Here is a 13,709-nt window from a genome sequence, read left to right on the forward strand (position 1 = left end):
ACTGATATTATGAATTTTTTCATATTAACAACTTAGAAAAAAATATAGCTTTTTGCATTTTTCTTCCTTCCCAAATGTCTTTAGTGATATACGGTTTGTATCCTAGCAACTAAGGCAGCAGCTTAAAATGTCTAGAGGAAGTTCTGTGACATTAGTCTCCCCCCCCCCCTCAGAACAAACAGTATCCATAACTAAAATACATTAAAACATAGACACTTAGTTGGATGTTAAGTGGAGACTGTTGCAACTGAAAGCCCCGTAGGATATGTTGTTTGACTCAGCCACGTTCCCTGAGGACGTTTATTTGAGGACGGTCCAATCACTAGTCATCGCTCTGCCCATCCACTGTGAAGGAGATTATGACAGACGACTGATGTTTCCCCATCTCCCCATTTTACATATCAATTCACACTTCCTCATTCCATTTGGAACATTGAACCAACCAGGTAAGAGAACATTCAGCCCGTGCAGATGTACCTTGTTGTTCGCTGAACTGCCTTGTCAAAGTAACACTTCCGAATAAAAAAATAAACAATAGCAAAAAAAAAAAACTAAAAATAAGCGTCTATTTGTAGTACCACTTTCTTCAAAAGCGTTTTCCTTTACAAAAGAAGAAAAAGGAAACAGCCAATCGTTTGTTCTGTATTAAGTCCAATATAAATGTTTAGATGATATGAGTTCCCTACAGAAGCTATCATGGCACGTTGAGCAAGAAGTCTTCTTCTCATTCAATCATTACAGTACGCTTTTGTCCGTTTATTTTGTTCTTTTTCATACTGCTATGCCTGTGTTAAAAGTCCAAGACTGTAATGCACCAAAATCACACACAATCCTTTGGAGCATCAGCCTCAGCATCGGCCTCAGCATCAGCCTCAGCATCGGCCTCAGCATCGGCCTCAGCATTGGCCTCAGCCTCAACGGTTGGCAGGTGAAGCCCTCTCTGTATGTGTGTGGTGAAGTCGTACTTGTCTGCGCAGGCATGCAGGCAGATGCTGCACTGGAAGGGCCCTCCGTCAGCATGGCAGCTCATGTGCAGGGCGTGCATAACCTCATCCAGGAAGAGGATGCCACAGTGGATGCACTTACTGGTCAGCTCATCCTGAGTGCCCTGGTCCACCCTCTCCTTACTGGTCAGCTCGTCCTGAGTGCCCTGGTCCACCCTCTCCTTACTGGTCAGCTCATCCTGAGTGCCCTGGTCCACCCTCTCCTTACTGGTCAGCTCATCCTGAGTGCCCTGGTCCACCCTCTCCTTACTGGTCAGCTCATCCTGAGTGCCCTGGTCCACCCTCTCCTTACTGGTCAGCTCATCCTGAGTGCCCTCGTCCACCCTCTCCTTCCTCTCCTTACTGGTCAGTTCGTCCTGAGTGCCCTGGTCCACCCTCTCCTTACTGGTCAGATCATCCTGAGTGCCCTGGTCCACCCTCTCCTTACTGGTCAGCTCATCCTGTGTGCCCTGGTCCACCCTCTCCTTACTGGTCAGCTCATCCTGAGTGCCCTCGTTCACCCTCTCTGGCTTGGCTGCAACGTCTGGGGGAGGAAAAGGCTGGGGGGATGCCCCCTCGTCTACTTTCTCCTCTCTTCTCTCCTGCTGCTCTCTATGCTTCTCATCCTCCTTCCCCGCCGTGACCGTGGGCAAGGCGCCGCTACTCCTCTCCTTGACGGTAAAGGCAGAGGCGGTGGAGCCGTTGGCGGACGGTTTGGAATGTTTGATGGCCAGGTCGAGAGGGATGTCGCTTTCGGGGCCGGCGGAGGGCGGGAGAGGGAAGTGTGAGGGCAAGCTAAAGGTGTGGTAAGGCACAAAGCTTTGGCAAGGGTTGGGCAGACCAGGCATGTGGCCTAGGTACTGTGGGTTGCCCGGAACAGACATCTTGTACTTAGTCCAGAAGCGCATCCAGTCGGACTCGCTCTGCAGGTCATTGTGGATGAAGGGCAGGCTGAAGAACGGGTACTGGTACTTCTCGATGGGGCTGCCCGGTGGCGAGTAGCTGGCCTGTTTGGAAGGACGCATGTACTTCTCGATGGGGCTACCCCTCTCGGAGGACAAGCTACCCTTCCCCTCCAAGCCCGTGTGATGGACCCCAGCCGAGCCCACCCCGTTCCCCTCCGCCCCTCCCTCTGCAGGGTTCTTGTTGTGTATGTGCAAAGGAGGCATTCGCTTGTGGATCTCCAGGGTTTGGCTAACTAGGAAGGAGTGGGTGGAGCGGGGGCTGGGGTGACCCTTGAACCCAGAGGACCCGCAGGCCTCGTACTGGCCCAGGGAATTCTGAGGCTCCCCTTTACGAGGGACGGGCATTCCTTCCGAGCCTGGCCCATCCTCTCCTGGCCGGCGCTCCAGGGGACTGCCATTGAGGCGCTCCTCGCTGCTGACCCTCCGCTGCTTGGAGCCCACAGGTTCGGAGGGCAGAGGGTCAGGGTTGAGGCGTTCCTCGCTGCTGACCCTCCGCTGCTTGGAGCCCACAGGTTCGGAGGGCAGAGGGTCGGGGTTGAGGCGCTTCCGCGTGCGCCGGCGGATGATCTGCTCGCCGTTGTTCTGCTTGATGATGTTCAGCGGCCGAGGAGTCTGGTGAGAGACAAAGATAGATATTTTATTTATGTATGTATCAAGATATGCATAAAAACATTTACATAAATATGTCCTTAATAATAGGAATTTCATAGTAAGAATATTACCAGAGCATGTCACAACACTAAGGGCTTGATTCAATCCATATCGTCGCTATAGTGTGATTGAAACTTTAAAGGCAATGTTCCCGCGTCCACGGAGACCACATTCACTGTAAACACTGCATATGTCGGTTCATTCGGAAAAATTCCCTTTAAATTTAAATCATGCTATACCGCAGATCTTCTGCGATATGGATTGAATCAAGCCCTAAAATGATCCCAGAATGACTGCAATATCAAAAGGGGACTCCGCGAGTCAGGCTGGAGTCAGTGTAGCTTAATCCTGACAGTTACAGCTCTTCTGTCCTCCACTGCCCCCCCCCCCCCCCCCCCCGGGCAGTGCACATTGTTTATTACAGCCCAATAAGGGGCTAAGGCCTACTGTAAATACTGCAGGAGTGTTGCTGTACTGCAGATGGCACGCAACTCTTTAAATGGGAACACATTTTATTACAAGATTCACAGAATAGTAGATGTGGCCTACAGAATCCACTCATTAACTAGCCACTTCATCTGTTTAGCCACCAGGGAAATACAGAAATCATTAAACAATATATTTTTTTGGTGTGGCCAGCTTAGGGTCATCATTTCTTCGTCATTTCTGTGTTTGTGTGTGATATGACATGCCCCAAGCATTGACTTGAAAAATACAGAAACATCCAGTCTCGTCTGGAGGAGGAAGTCTGTCTACCTTTAGGGCATATTTGAAATGGAAGACAAAAATGAACATTCTTGCCCTCATTTATCACCTAGGCCTTTCCTTCGAATTCCTTTTCCTGTTCTATCTATTTTTTCTCTCCTTCTTGCCACGGGTAGGGTTTGGCATTTACCACCAACTTCTCTCAGGTGACATATCACATGGCAATGCCGACAGACATGTTTTCATACCAACGTTTCCTCACTTTCCATGGAAATCTCCCAGAAATCACTGCGAACCCAAACTAATGGGCACACGAGAGAGAGAGAGAGAGAGAGAGAGAGAGAGTGAGAGAGAGAGAGAGAGAGAGAGAGAGAGAAAGAGAACATTTTAAATGGAGGTGAGGACATTTCCATTGCTCTGCTCCCTACACATACTGCATATGAAGAAATGACCAGAAGAGAATATGAATTAAAGGGATCAGATTGGCCGCATTGCAGACTGAATTCTAGGTGTGAAATGTCCCTGAGGAATCAATCCCACACCATACACACCATACCGCTGCCTCTCAGCTTGTCTTTGTGATGGACAATCTGTTGTCATGTTCCTGGGGAAAGGAAACCAATCATTTCAACCCCCAAAATGGGGGGGGTAAAAAATAAATGAAATAATCCACAGTTAGGAAGATAGGAAAAAGGGAAGCCTAGTATTATCCCTCCCTACATACATACAGTATGGTTATTATTTCAGAAACACGGAGCAGAGTATGTGAGCGGAGTTGAGAGGTTGGAAATCCCGCTCATTGCTCCATGTCCTTTTCAACCGCTCTGCTCAAAACCACTACTCACTCACAGGGAGAAAAAACTGTAGCTCCAAATTGGCTCCATTCATTAAAATCACAATTTAACCAACAACCCATCTATTGTTGTGACTACATGGACCTACCATTTCGTGAAACCAAACCATATGATTTGAATGAAAAGTATTTGAATAAACATGAACATTTAATGTAAGAAGCTCACCATTTTAAATAGGCTACATGTCATATTAAACAGCATATAAACACTCTAAATAGGTCAGGAGACAGAGTCTAAGAAGGCTATATGATTTCAATTATTTCAAGGCTATAGCCTACAAAGAAATACACTGTGAGTGTGACACCCTAGGATGGTAGGCAGTCAGGGACATTAGGCCCTCAGCATTTAAACAACATTTCTTTGTATTAAATCATTATAGTCTATAAATTGCGTATACAGGCTGTGACTTCGTCTACTTAGAATGAAATACAAATGAAATAAAAAACTTCTTATTAGGCTCAGTCTATCTTTAAAAACATTTTTAGAAACACGAGTTTGTCCAGTCTGTGGCTTCAGGCTCATGTGATGGTGTCTGGAGAGCCGGCCAGCAGCGGGGAATATCCTCTCCACACTTGCAGAGCCACTGGGGATGCTAAACACCCTTTAGGCCACTCGTGCCAGGCGGCGCAGAGATGCAGAGTTGTTTTTACATTTTTCAATAGATAGGCCTAAAGTTTTTAAGGCAAAAATAACCCAATCAAATCGGAAAGTTCCTTGAATGTTGGAAATGCCAGGCCTATTGGGCCAAAATCAATTATGGCCTATTGTATAGATAATAGAACAGAAATGAATGAAATGTTTAAGAGATCTGATTTTTGTTTATAAATACTTTGGTACAATGACACACTTAATTATCTACCAACCTCGTTCCTTTCTTTTAGCATGTGCACGTAGTAAGTACACCATCATGCTTTGGGGATATGTGTCTTTTCAGATTCCACAATGATTCTTTAGTTGTGGATAATACATCACTGCACTCCCTCTCTTGGTTCTCATCTTTGTAAGTCACCTTGTTTTAGCACCTGTGTGTTTTATCAGTTTCTTTATGAAAAGGTTGTATTTACAATGGTGTTTGTTCTTGTGGCAACAGGTCACAAATGTTGCTGCTGTGATTGAACACTGATCACCCAGTAGATATGGGAGTTTATCACAAGTGGATTTGTTTTTGAATTCTTTGTGGGTCTGTGTAATCTGAGGGACATATGTGTCTCTAATTTGGTCATATATTTGGTAGGAGGTTAGGAAGTGCGGCTCAGTTACCATCTCATTTTGTGGGCAGTGTGCACATAGCCTGTCTTCTCTTGAGAGCCAAGTCTGCCTGCGGCGGCCTTTCTCAATAGCAAGGCTCTGCTCACCGAGTCTGTACAAAGTCAAACATGTCCTTAATTTTGGATCAGTCACAGTGGTCAGGTATTCTGCCACTGTCTACTCTCTGTTTAGGTGCAAATAGAATTCTACTTTGCTCAGTTTTTCTGTAAATTCTTTTCAATGTGTCAAGTAATTATCTTGTTGTTTTCTCATGATTTAGTTGGGACTCTTCTCCAGGTTCATCTCTCTGTAGGTGATGGCTTTGTTAGGGAAGGTTTGGGAATCACTTCCTTTTAGGTGGTTGTAGAATTTAACCACTCTTTTCTGGATTTGGATAATTAGCGGGTATCGGCCTAATTATGCCCTGCATGCATTATTTAGTGTTTTACATTGTACACTGAGGATATTTTAGCATAATTCTGCATGCAGAGTCTCAATTTGGTGTTTGTCCCATTTTGTGAATTCGATAATAGGCAATGGGTTCTATAACTGATTCAAGTATTTTTAGCCAGATCCTAATTGGTATGTTTTTTTATGTTCCTTTTGATGGCATAGAAGGCATTTCTTGCCTTGTCTCTCAGCTCGTTCACAGCTGTGTGGAAGTTACCTGTGGTGCTGATGTTTAGGCCAAGGTATGTATATATTGTATATATTTTTGTGTGCTCTAGGACAATGGTGTCTAGATGGAAATTGTATTTGTGGTCATGGCAACTGGACCTTTTTTGAAACCCCATTATTTTTGTCTTACTGAGATTTACTGTCAGGGCCCAGGTCTGTCAGAATCTGTGCAGAAGATCTAGGTGCTGCTGTAGGCCCTCCTTGATTGTGGACAGAGGAACCAGATCATCAGCAATTTGACTTCGGATTCTGGTAGGGTGAGGCCGGGTGCTGCAGACTGTTCTGGTGCCCTCACCAATTCGTTGATATATATGTTGAAGAGGGTGGGGATTAAGCTGCATCCCTGTCTCACCCCACGGCCCTGTGGAAAGTAATGTGTGTTTTTTGCCAATTTTAACCACATGCTTGCTGTTTGTGTACATGGATTTTATAATGTTGAAAATGTTTTCACAAACACCAATTTCCATCAATTTGTATAGCAGACCGTCATGCCAAATTGAATCAAAAGGTTTTTTGAAATCAACAAAGCATGAGAAGACTTTGCCTTTGTTTTGGTTTGTTTGTTTGTCAATTAGGGTGTGCAGGGTGAATACGTGGTCTGTCGTACGGTAATTTGGTAAAAATCAAATTTGACATTTGCTCAGTACATTGTTTTCACTGATGAAATGTACGAATCTGCTGTTAATGATAAGGCAGGATTTTCCCAAGGTTGCTGTTGATGCATATCCCACGGTAGTTATTGGGGTCAAATTTGTCTCCACTTTTGTGGATTGGGGTGATCAGTCCTTGGTTCCAAATATTGGGGAATATGCCAGAGCTGAGGATGATGTTAAAGAGTTTAAGTAGCCAATTGGAATTTGTGGTCTGAATATTTTATCAGTAAATTTAGGATACCATCAACCCCACAGGCCTTTTGCGGTTTTAGAATTTGTATTTTGTCCTGTAGTTTATTCAATGTAATTGGATAATGCCGTGGGTTCTGGCAGTCTTTAATAGTTGATTCTAAGATTTGTATTTGATCATGTATATGTTTCTGCTGTTTGTTCTTTGTTATAGAGACAAAAAGATTGGAAAAGTGGTTTATCCATACATCTGTTTTGGATGGATAACTCTTCATGTTGTTGTTTGTTTAGAGTTTTACAATTTTCCAAGAATTGGTTAGATTCTATGGATTCTTCAATTACGAGCTGATTTCTGATGTGCTGTTCCTTTTTCCCCGTAGTGTATTTCTGTATTGTTTAAGTGATTCACCATAGTGAAGGCGTAGGCTCAGTTTTCCTGGGTCTCTATGCGTTTGGTTAGATAGGTTTCTCAATTTCCTTTTTAGGTTTTTGCCTTCTTCATCAAACCATTTGTCATTGTTGTTCATTTTCTTAGGTTGTCAGCTTGAATTTTTTTTGATTTGATAGGGAAGCTGAGAGGTCAAATATACTGTTTAGGTTTTCCACTGCTAAGTTTACACCTTCACTATTACAGTGAAACATTTTGTCCAGGAAATTGTCTAGAAGGGATTGAATTTGTTTTTGCCTAATAGATTTTTGGTTGATTTCCACACTACTTTCCTTCCTTCTTTAGAATGTATAAATATTATGCAGTTCCTTTGGCTTTGATGACTCATGATTAGGGATGGGTAATCGTTAAGATTTTACTAATACTGCTTATCGATCCGGTACTTTATGTAACGGTTCTCTTCTTCCTCTGAAGAAGAGGTGTAGCAGGGATCGGACCAAGACGCAGTGTAGTTATAATTCATGGTTATTTTTAATAACGAAACTATACATGAAATAGACTACAAAACAAGAACCATGAAAACCCGAAACAGTCCCGTGTGGTACAAACACTGACACAGGAGACAACCACCCACAAAACCCAACACAAAACAGGCTACCTAAATATGGTTCCCAATCAGAGACAATGACTAACACCTGCCTCTGATTGAGAACCATATCAGGCCAAACATAGAAATAGACAAACCAGACACACAACATAGAATGCCCACCCAGCTCACGTCCTGACCAACACTAAAACAAGGAAAACACACAAGAACGAGACACTTTAACGGTATTCTTCTCAGTTATTTTAGTAATTTTTTTATGAGAAAGAAACTAAACAAATTAAGAACAGAATTGACATTGCTTTATTTTCTGAAATGTAAAACAAATAAAATAAACAATTATTTACAGCAAAAGAAACAGCAATATTTTGATCAAATCACTATTTTAGACTCTAATGTTGTGATGATGGAAATGTAAAACAAATTAAATAAACAATACTTTCCTGCTAAATAAAATACAGTTGTAGAGAACAACATGGGTGGGGCCTGCAGGTAGGCTGCAGAAGGACTAACAGTTCTTAGCAGTTCTTCTGGAGAAAGATCAACATATTTTCCGTATCTGGCAGAAGTCGGGACCTCTCCTGGCTTATTGTGTTCCCTGCAGTCAAAAATACCCTCTCGCTAGGTGTGGAGGAGGCTTGAGCACAGAGGTAGCTTGTTGCAATGTTTGTGAGGGGCAGAGTAGCTCTCTTCTCCCACCACTACATCACAGGATCTTCAGCCATGGGGATGGGAGGCAGGCCTTTGTAGAGCTCCACCTCTAGGTCAACACGCTCACTGAGGGTGAGGGACGAGGTGTCCTGTTGGATCGTCAACCTCAACTCCCTGTCCTCCTCTGAGAACAGCTCCTCCAAGGCACTCCTTGTTTTGTTCAATGGAGGGACTGTCTCCTCCATATCCTCTCCGTCTCCTTCAGACTCCTCCTGTTGCTGGTGCTCTGTGTCTGTCTGCTCCGGCTCCTCTGACAGCCCTGGTGTTGTTCCGGTCACATTGGCCTCAACAGTTGCCTTCCTCAGCCTGTCCCAGGAGGCGTCACTCACCGGCCTCCCTTTAAATCTGGGGTCCATTGCATCATCACATCAAGGATGAGTGAGTGTTGTAGAAGGCCTGAAACAATTTTTTATTTTTTTATATTTAATTACCGCACACTTGAATATCAAATTAAATTGTTAAATGTCAGAATTTCAAAATAATACTTTAATAGATTGAACTGGCTTCTTACCAAAGAGCTGCTGCTTTTCCTTCAAGACTGTTTTGGACATCGAGGATCTCTTGAACCACACGACCACTGCTCTGATTGGGGCTGGACATGGAGGATCTCCTGAACCACACGACCACTGCTCTGATTGGGGCTGGACATCGAGGATCCCCTGAACCACACGACCACTGCTCTGATTGGGGCTGGACATCGAGGATCTCTTGTACCACATGACCACTGCTCTGATTGGGGCTGGACATCGAGGATCTCTTGTACCACATGACCACTGCTCTGATTGGGGCTGGACATCGAGGATCCCCTGAACCACACGACCACTGCTCTGATTGGGGCTGGACATCGAGGATCTCTTGTACCACATGACCACTGCTCTGATTGGGGCTGGACATCGAGGATCTCTTGTACCACACGACCACTGCTCTGATTGGGGCTGGACATCGAGGATCTCCTGAACCACACGACCACTGCTCTGATTGGGGCTGGACATGGAGGATCTCCTGAACCACACGACCACTGCTCTGATTCAGGCTGGACATCGAGGATCTCCTGAACCACACGACCACTGCTCTGATTAGGGCTGGACATGGAGGATCTCCTGAACCACACGACCACAGCTCTGATTCAGGCTGGACATTGAGGATCTCCTGAACCACACGACCACTGCTCTGATTGGGGCTGGACATGGAGGATCTCCTGAACCACACGACCACTGCTCTGATTCAGGCTGGACATGCTCTGAGGATCTCCTGAACCACACGACCACTGCTCTGATTGGGGCTGGACATCGAGGATCTCTTGAACCACACGACCACTGCTCTGATTGGGGCTGGACATCGAGGATCTCTTGAACCACACGACCACTGCTCTGATTGGGGCTGGACATTAAGGATCTCCTGAACCACACGACCACTGCTCTGATTGGGGCTGGACATCGAGGATCTCTAGAACCACACGACCACTGCTCTGATTGGGGCTGGACATTAAGGATCTCCTGAACCACACGACCACTGCTCTGATTGGGGCTGGACATCGAGGATCCCCTGAACCACACGACCACTGCTCTGATTGGGGCTGGACATCGAGGATCTCTTGAACCACACAACCACTGCTCTGATTGGGGCTGGACATCGAGGATCTCCTGAACCACACGACCACTGCTCTGATTGGGGCTGGACATCGAGGATCTCCTGAACCACACGACCACTGCTCTGATTGGGGCTGGACATCGAGGATCTCCTGAACAACACGACCACTGCTCTGATTGGGGCTGGACATGGAGGATCTCCTGAACCACACGACCACTGCTCTGATTGGGGCTGGACATGGAGGATCTCCTGAACAACACGACCACTGCTCTGATTGGGGCTGGACATGGAGGATCTCTTGAACCACATGACCACTGCTCTGATTGGGGCTGGACATTAAGGATCTCCTGAACCACACGACCACTGCTCTGATTGGGGCTGGACATGGAGGATCTCCTGAACCACACGACCACTGCTCTGATTGGGGCTGGACATGGAGGATCTCCTGAACCACACGACCACTGCTCTGATTGGGGCTGGACATGGAGGATCTCCTGAACAACACGACCACTGCTCTGATTGGGGCTGGACATGGAGGATCTCCTGAACAACACGACCACTGCTCTGATTGGGGCTGGACATGGAGGATCTCCTGAACCACACGACCACTGCTCTGATTGGGGCTGGACATGGAGGATCTCTTGAACCACACGACCACTGCTCTGATTGGGGCTGGACATGGAGGATCTCCTGAACCACACGACCACTGCTCTGATTCAGGCTGGACATTTATCAATGGAAGTCATTTAGTAGATTTTCCGAGCTGCCAGATTCAGTGTGTGTGTGCAAAGCATCCTATTTTTAGGATGTGTAGCCTCTTGATGGCAACATCTATATTAACAGCATTATCAACAGTCACAGCTACAATCTTGCTTGGCTCTCTCTCAAACTCATCAAGAATGTCTGAGAGCTCCTCTGCCACTACCAGTTTGCGATTTGTACACTGCCCTGGTGTGGATGACCTTCTGTTTAACACTGTCCTGGTGTGGATGACTGTCCTGGTGTGGATGACTGTCCTGGTGTGGATGACTGTCCTGGTGTGGAGGACCTTCTGTTTTACACTGTCCTGGTGTGGATGACCTTCTGTTTTACACTGTCCTGGTGTGGAGGATCTTCTGTTTTACACTGTCCTGGTGTGGAGGACCGTCTGTTGTACACTGTCCTGGTGTGGAGGACCGTCTGTTGTACACTGTCCTGGTGTGGAGGACCGTCTGTTGTACACTGTCCTGGTGTGGAGGATCTTCTGTTTAACACTGTCCTGGTGTGGATGACCTTCTGTTTAACACTGTCCTGGTGTGGAGGACCTTCTGTTTTACACTGTCCTGGTGTGGATGACCTTCTGTTTAACACTGCCCTGGTGTGGATGACCTTCTGTTGTACACTGTCCTGGTGTGGATGACCTTCTGTTTTACACTGCCCTGGTGTGGAGGACCTTCTGTTTAACACTGCCCTGGTGTGGATGACCTTCTGTTGTACACTGTCCTGGTGTGGATGACCTTCTGTTTTACACTGCCCTGGTGTGGATGACCTTCTGTTTTACACTGCCCTGGTGTGGATGACTGTCCTGGTGTGGATGACTGCCCTGGTGTGGATGACCTTCTGTTTAACACTGTCCTGGTGTGGAGGACCTTCTGTTTAACACTGCCTTGGTGTGGATGACCTTCTGTTGCACACTGTCCTGGTGTGGAGGACCTTCTGTTGTACACTGCCCTGGTGTGGAGGACCTTCTGTTGTACACTGTCCTGGTGTGGAGGATCTTCTGTTTAACACTGCCCTGGCTTGTGTAGGGCACTGTAACAGTGAGATAGTGGTCTTAACAGAGGCTGGTCCACCCGTCTGATGTGATGGCCAGCTTTGGCACCTCTTTCAGCTCAGTGATCACATTGACCTTTTCTGCACCATACCAGGTAGAAAGTAACTCATGGAGGGAGGGGTATATTTGGGGTTGAGTGCCTTGCTCATCTCCCTACAGTAAAAACTATATAGTTTTAATGTGTTGAATTATCATTATTGAAGGTTTATGTTGTTGTGTATTGTGGAGTGATGGGACTAACATACAACCCTTTTATACCACTATATTCTAAACATGAATACAACTCAATACACATTGACAGACTGTTACCCAAAGCCCTTGGACTCCACTGTTGCAAAGGGGTGTAGGCCTTTCACTATGAACTTGGTGACGGCTAGGTGTCACTCATTCCCCCTCTCCTCAGTCATCCTCCCACTAGCTGCTAGTGTGAAGGGGCTGTGGGCTGGTCTTTGGCTTGGACCAGCGGTATTAGAGGGAGGAGTGGGTTGGTCTTTGGCTTGGACCAGCGGTATTAGAGGGAGGAGTGGGTTGGTCTTTGGCTTGGACCAGCGGTATTAGAGGGAGGAGTGGGTTGGTCTTTGGCTTGGACCAGCGGTATTAGAGGGAGGAGTGGGTTGGTCTTTGGCTTGGACCAGCGGTATTAGAGGGAGGAGTGGGTTGGTCTTTGGCTTGGACCAGCGGTATTAGAGGGAGGAGTGGGTTGGTTGGCTTGGACCAGCAGCGGTATTAGAGGGAGGAGTGGGTTGGTCTTTGGCTTGGACCAGCGGTATTAGAGGGAGGAGTGGGTTGGTCTTTGGCTTGGACCAGCGGTATTAGAGGGAGGAGTGGGTTGGTCTTTGGCTTGGACCAGCGGTATTAGAGGGAGGAGTGGGTTGGTCTTTGGCTTGGACCAGCGGTATTAGAGGGAGGAGTGGGTTGGTCTTTGGCTTGGACCAGCGGTATTAGAGGGAGGAGTGGGTTGGTCTTTGGCTTGGACCAGCGGTATTAGAGGGAGGAGTGGGTTGGTCTTTGGCTTGGACCAGCGGTATTAGAGGGAGGAGTGGGTTGGTCTTTGGCTTGGACCAGCGGTATTAGAGGGAGGAGTGGGTTGGTCTTTGGCTTGGACCAGCGGTATCAGAGGGAGGAGTGGGTTGGTCTTTGGCTTGGACCAGCGGTATTAGAGGGAGGAGTGGGTTGGTCTTTGGCTTGGACCAGCGGTATTAGAGGGAGGAGTGGGTTGGTCTTTGGCTTGGACCAGCGGTATTAGAGGGAGGAGTGGGTTGGTCTTTGGCTTGGACCAGCGGTATTAGAGGGAGGAGTGGGTTGGTCTTTGGCTTGGACCAGCGGTATTAGAGGGAGGAGTGGGTTGGTCTTTGGCTTGGACCAGCGGTATTAGAGGGAGGAGTGGGTTGGTCTTTGGCTTGGACCAGCGGTATTAGAGGGAGGATTAGAGGGAGGAGTGGGTTGGTCTTTGGCTTGGACCAGCGGTATTAGAGGGAGGAGTGGGTTGGTCTTTGGCTTGGACCAGCGGTATTAGAGGGAGGAGTGGGTTGGTCTTTGGCTTGGACCAGCGGTATTAGAGGGAGGAGTGGGTTGGTCTTTGGCTTGGACCAGCGGTATTAGAGGGAGGAGTGGGTTGGTCTTTGGCTTGGACCAGCGGTATTAGAGGGAGGAGTGGGTTGGTCTTTGGCTTGGACC

At 46.9% G+C, this 13,709-nt stretch overlaps 1 protein-coding gene across 1 annotated transcript in view; it reads right to left on the reverse strand.

The window, feature by feature from the left end:
• Positions 1-232: 232 nt before the first annotated feature.
• Positions 233-13,709, reverse strand: part of LOC139373818 (zinc finger transcription factor Trps1-like) — a 219,415-nt gene continuing 205,938 nt past the window's right edge. Inside the window, exons 7-8 of the mRNA XM_071114858.1 lie at positions 1,421-2,560; positions 233-1,330 (exon numbers count right to left, since the gene is read on the reverse strand). Of these exons, the coding sequence (XP_070970959.1) occupies positions 821-1,330; positions 1,421-2,560 (1,650 nt within the window). The 3' untranslated portion in view covers positions 233-820. The remainder of the gene's footprint in view (positions 1,331-1,420; positions 2,561-13,709) is intronic.

Source organism: Oncorhynchus clarkii, chromosome 18 (genome assembly GCF_045791955.1).
Source record: "Oncorhynchus clarkii lewisi isolate Uvic-CL-2024 chromosome 18, UVic_Ocla_1.0, whole genome shotgun sequence".
Lineage (NCBI taxonomy): Eukaryota > Metazoa > Chordata > Actinopteri > Salmoniformes > Salmonidae > Oncorhynchus > Oncorhynchus clarkii.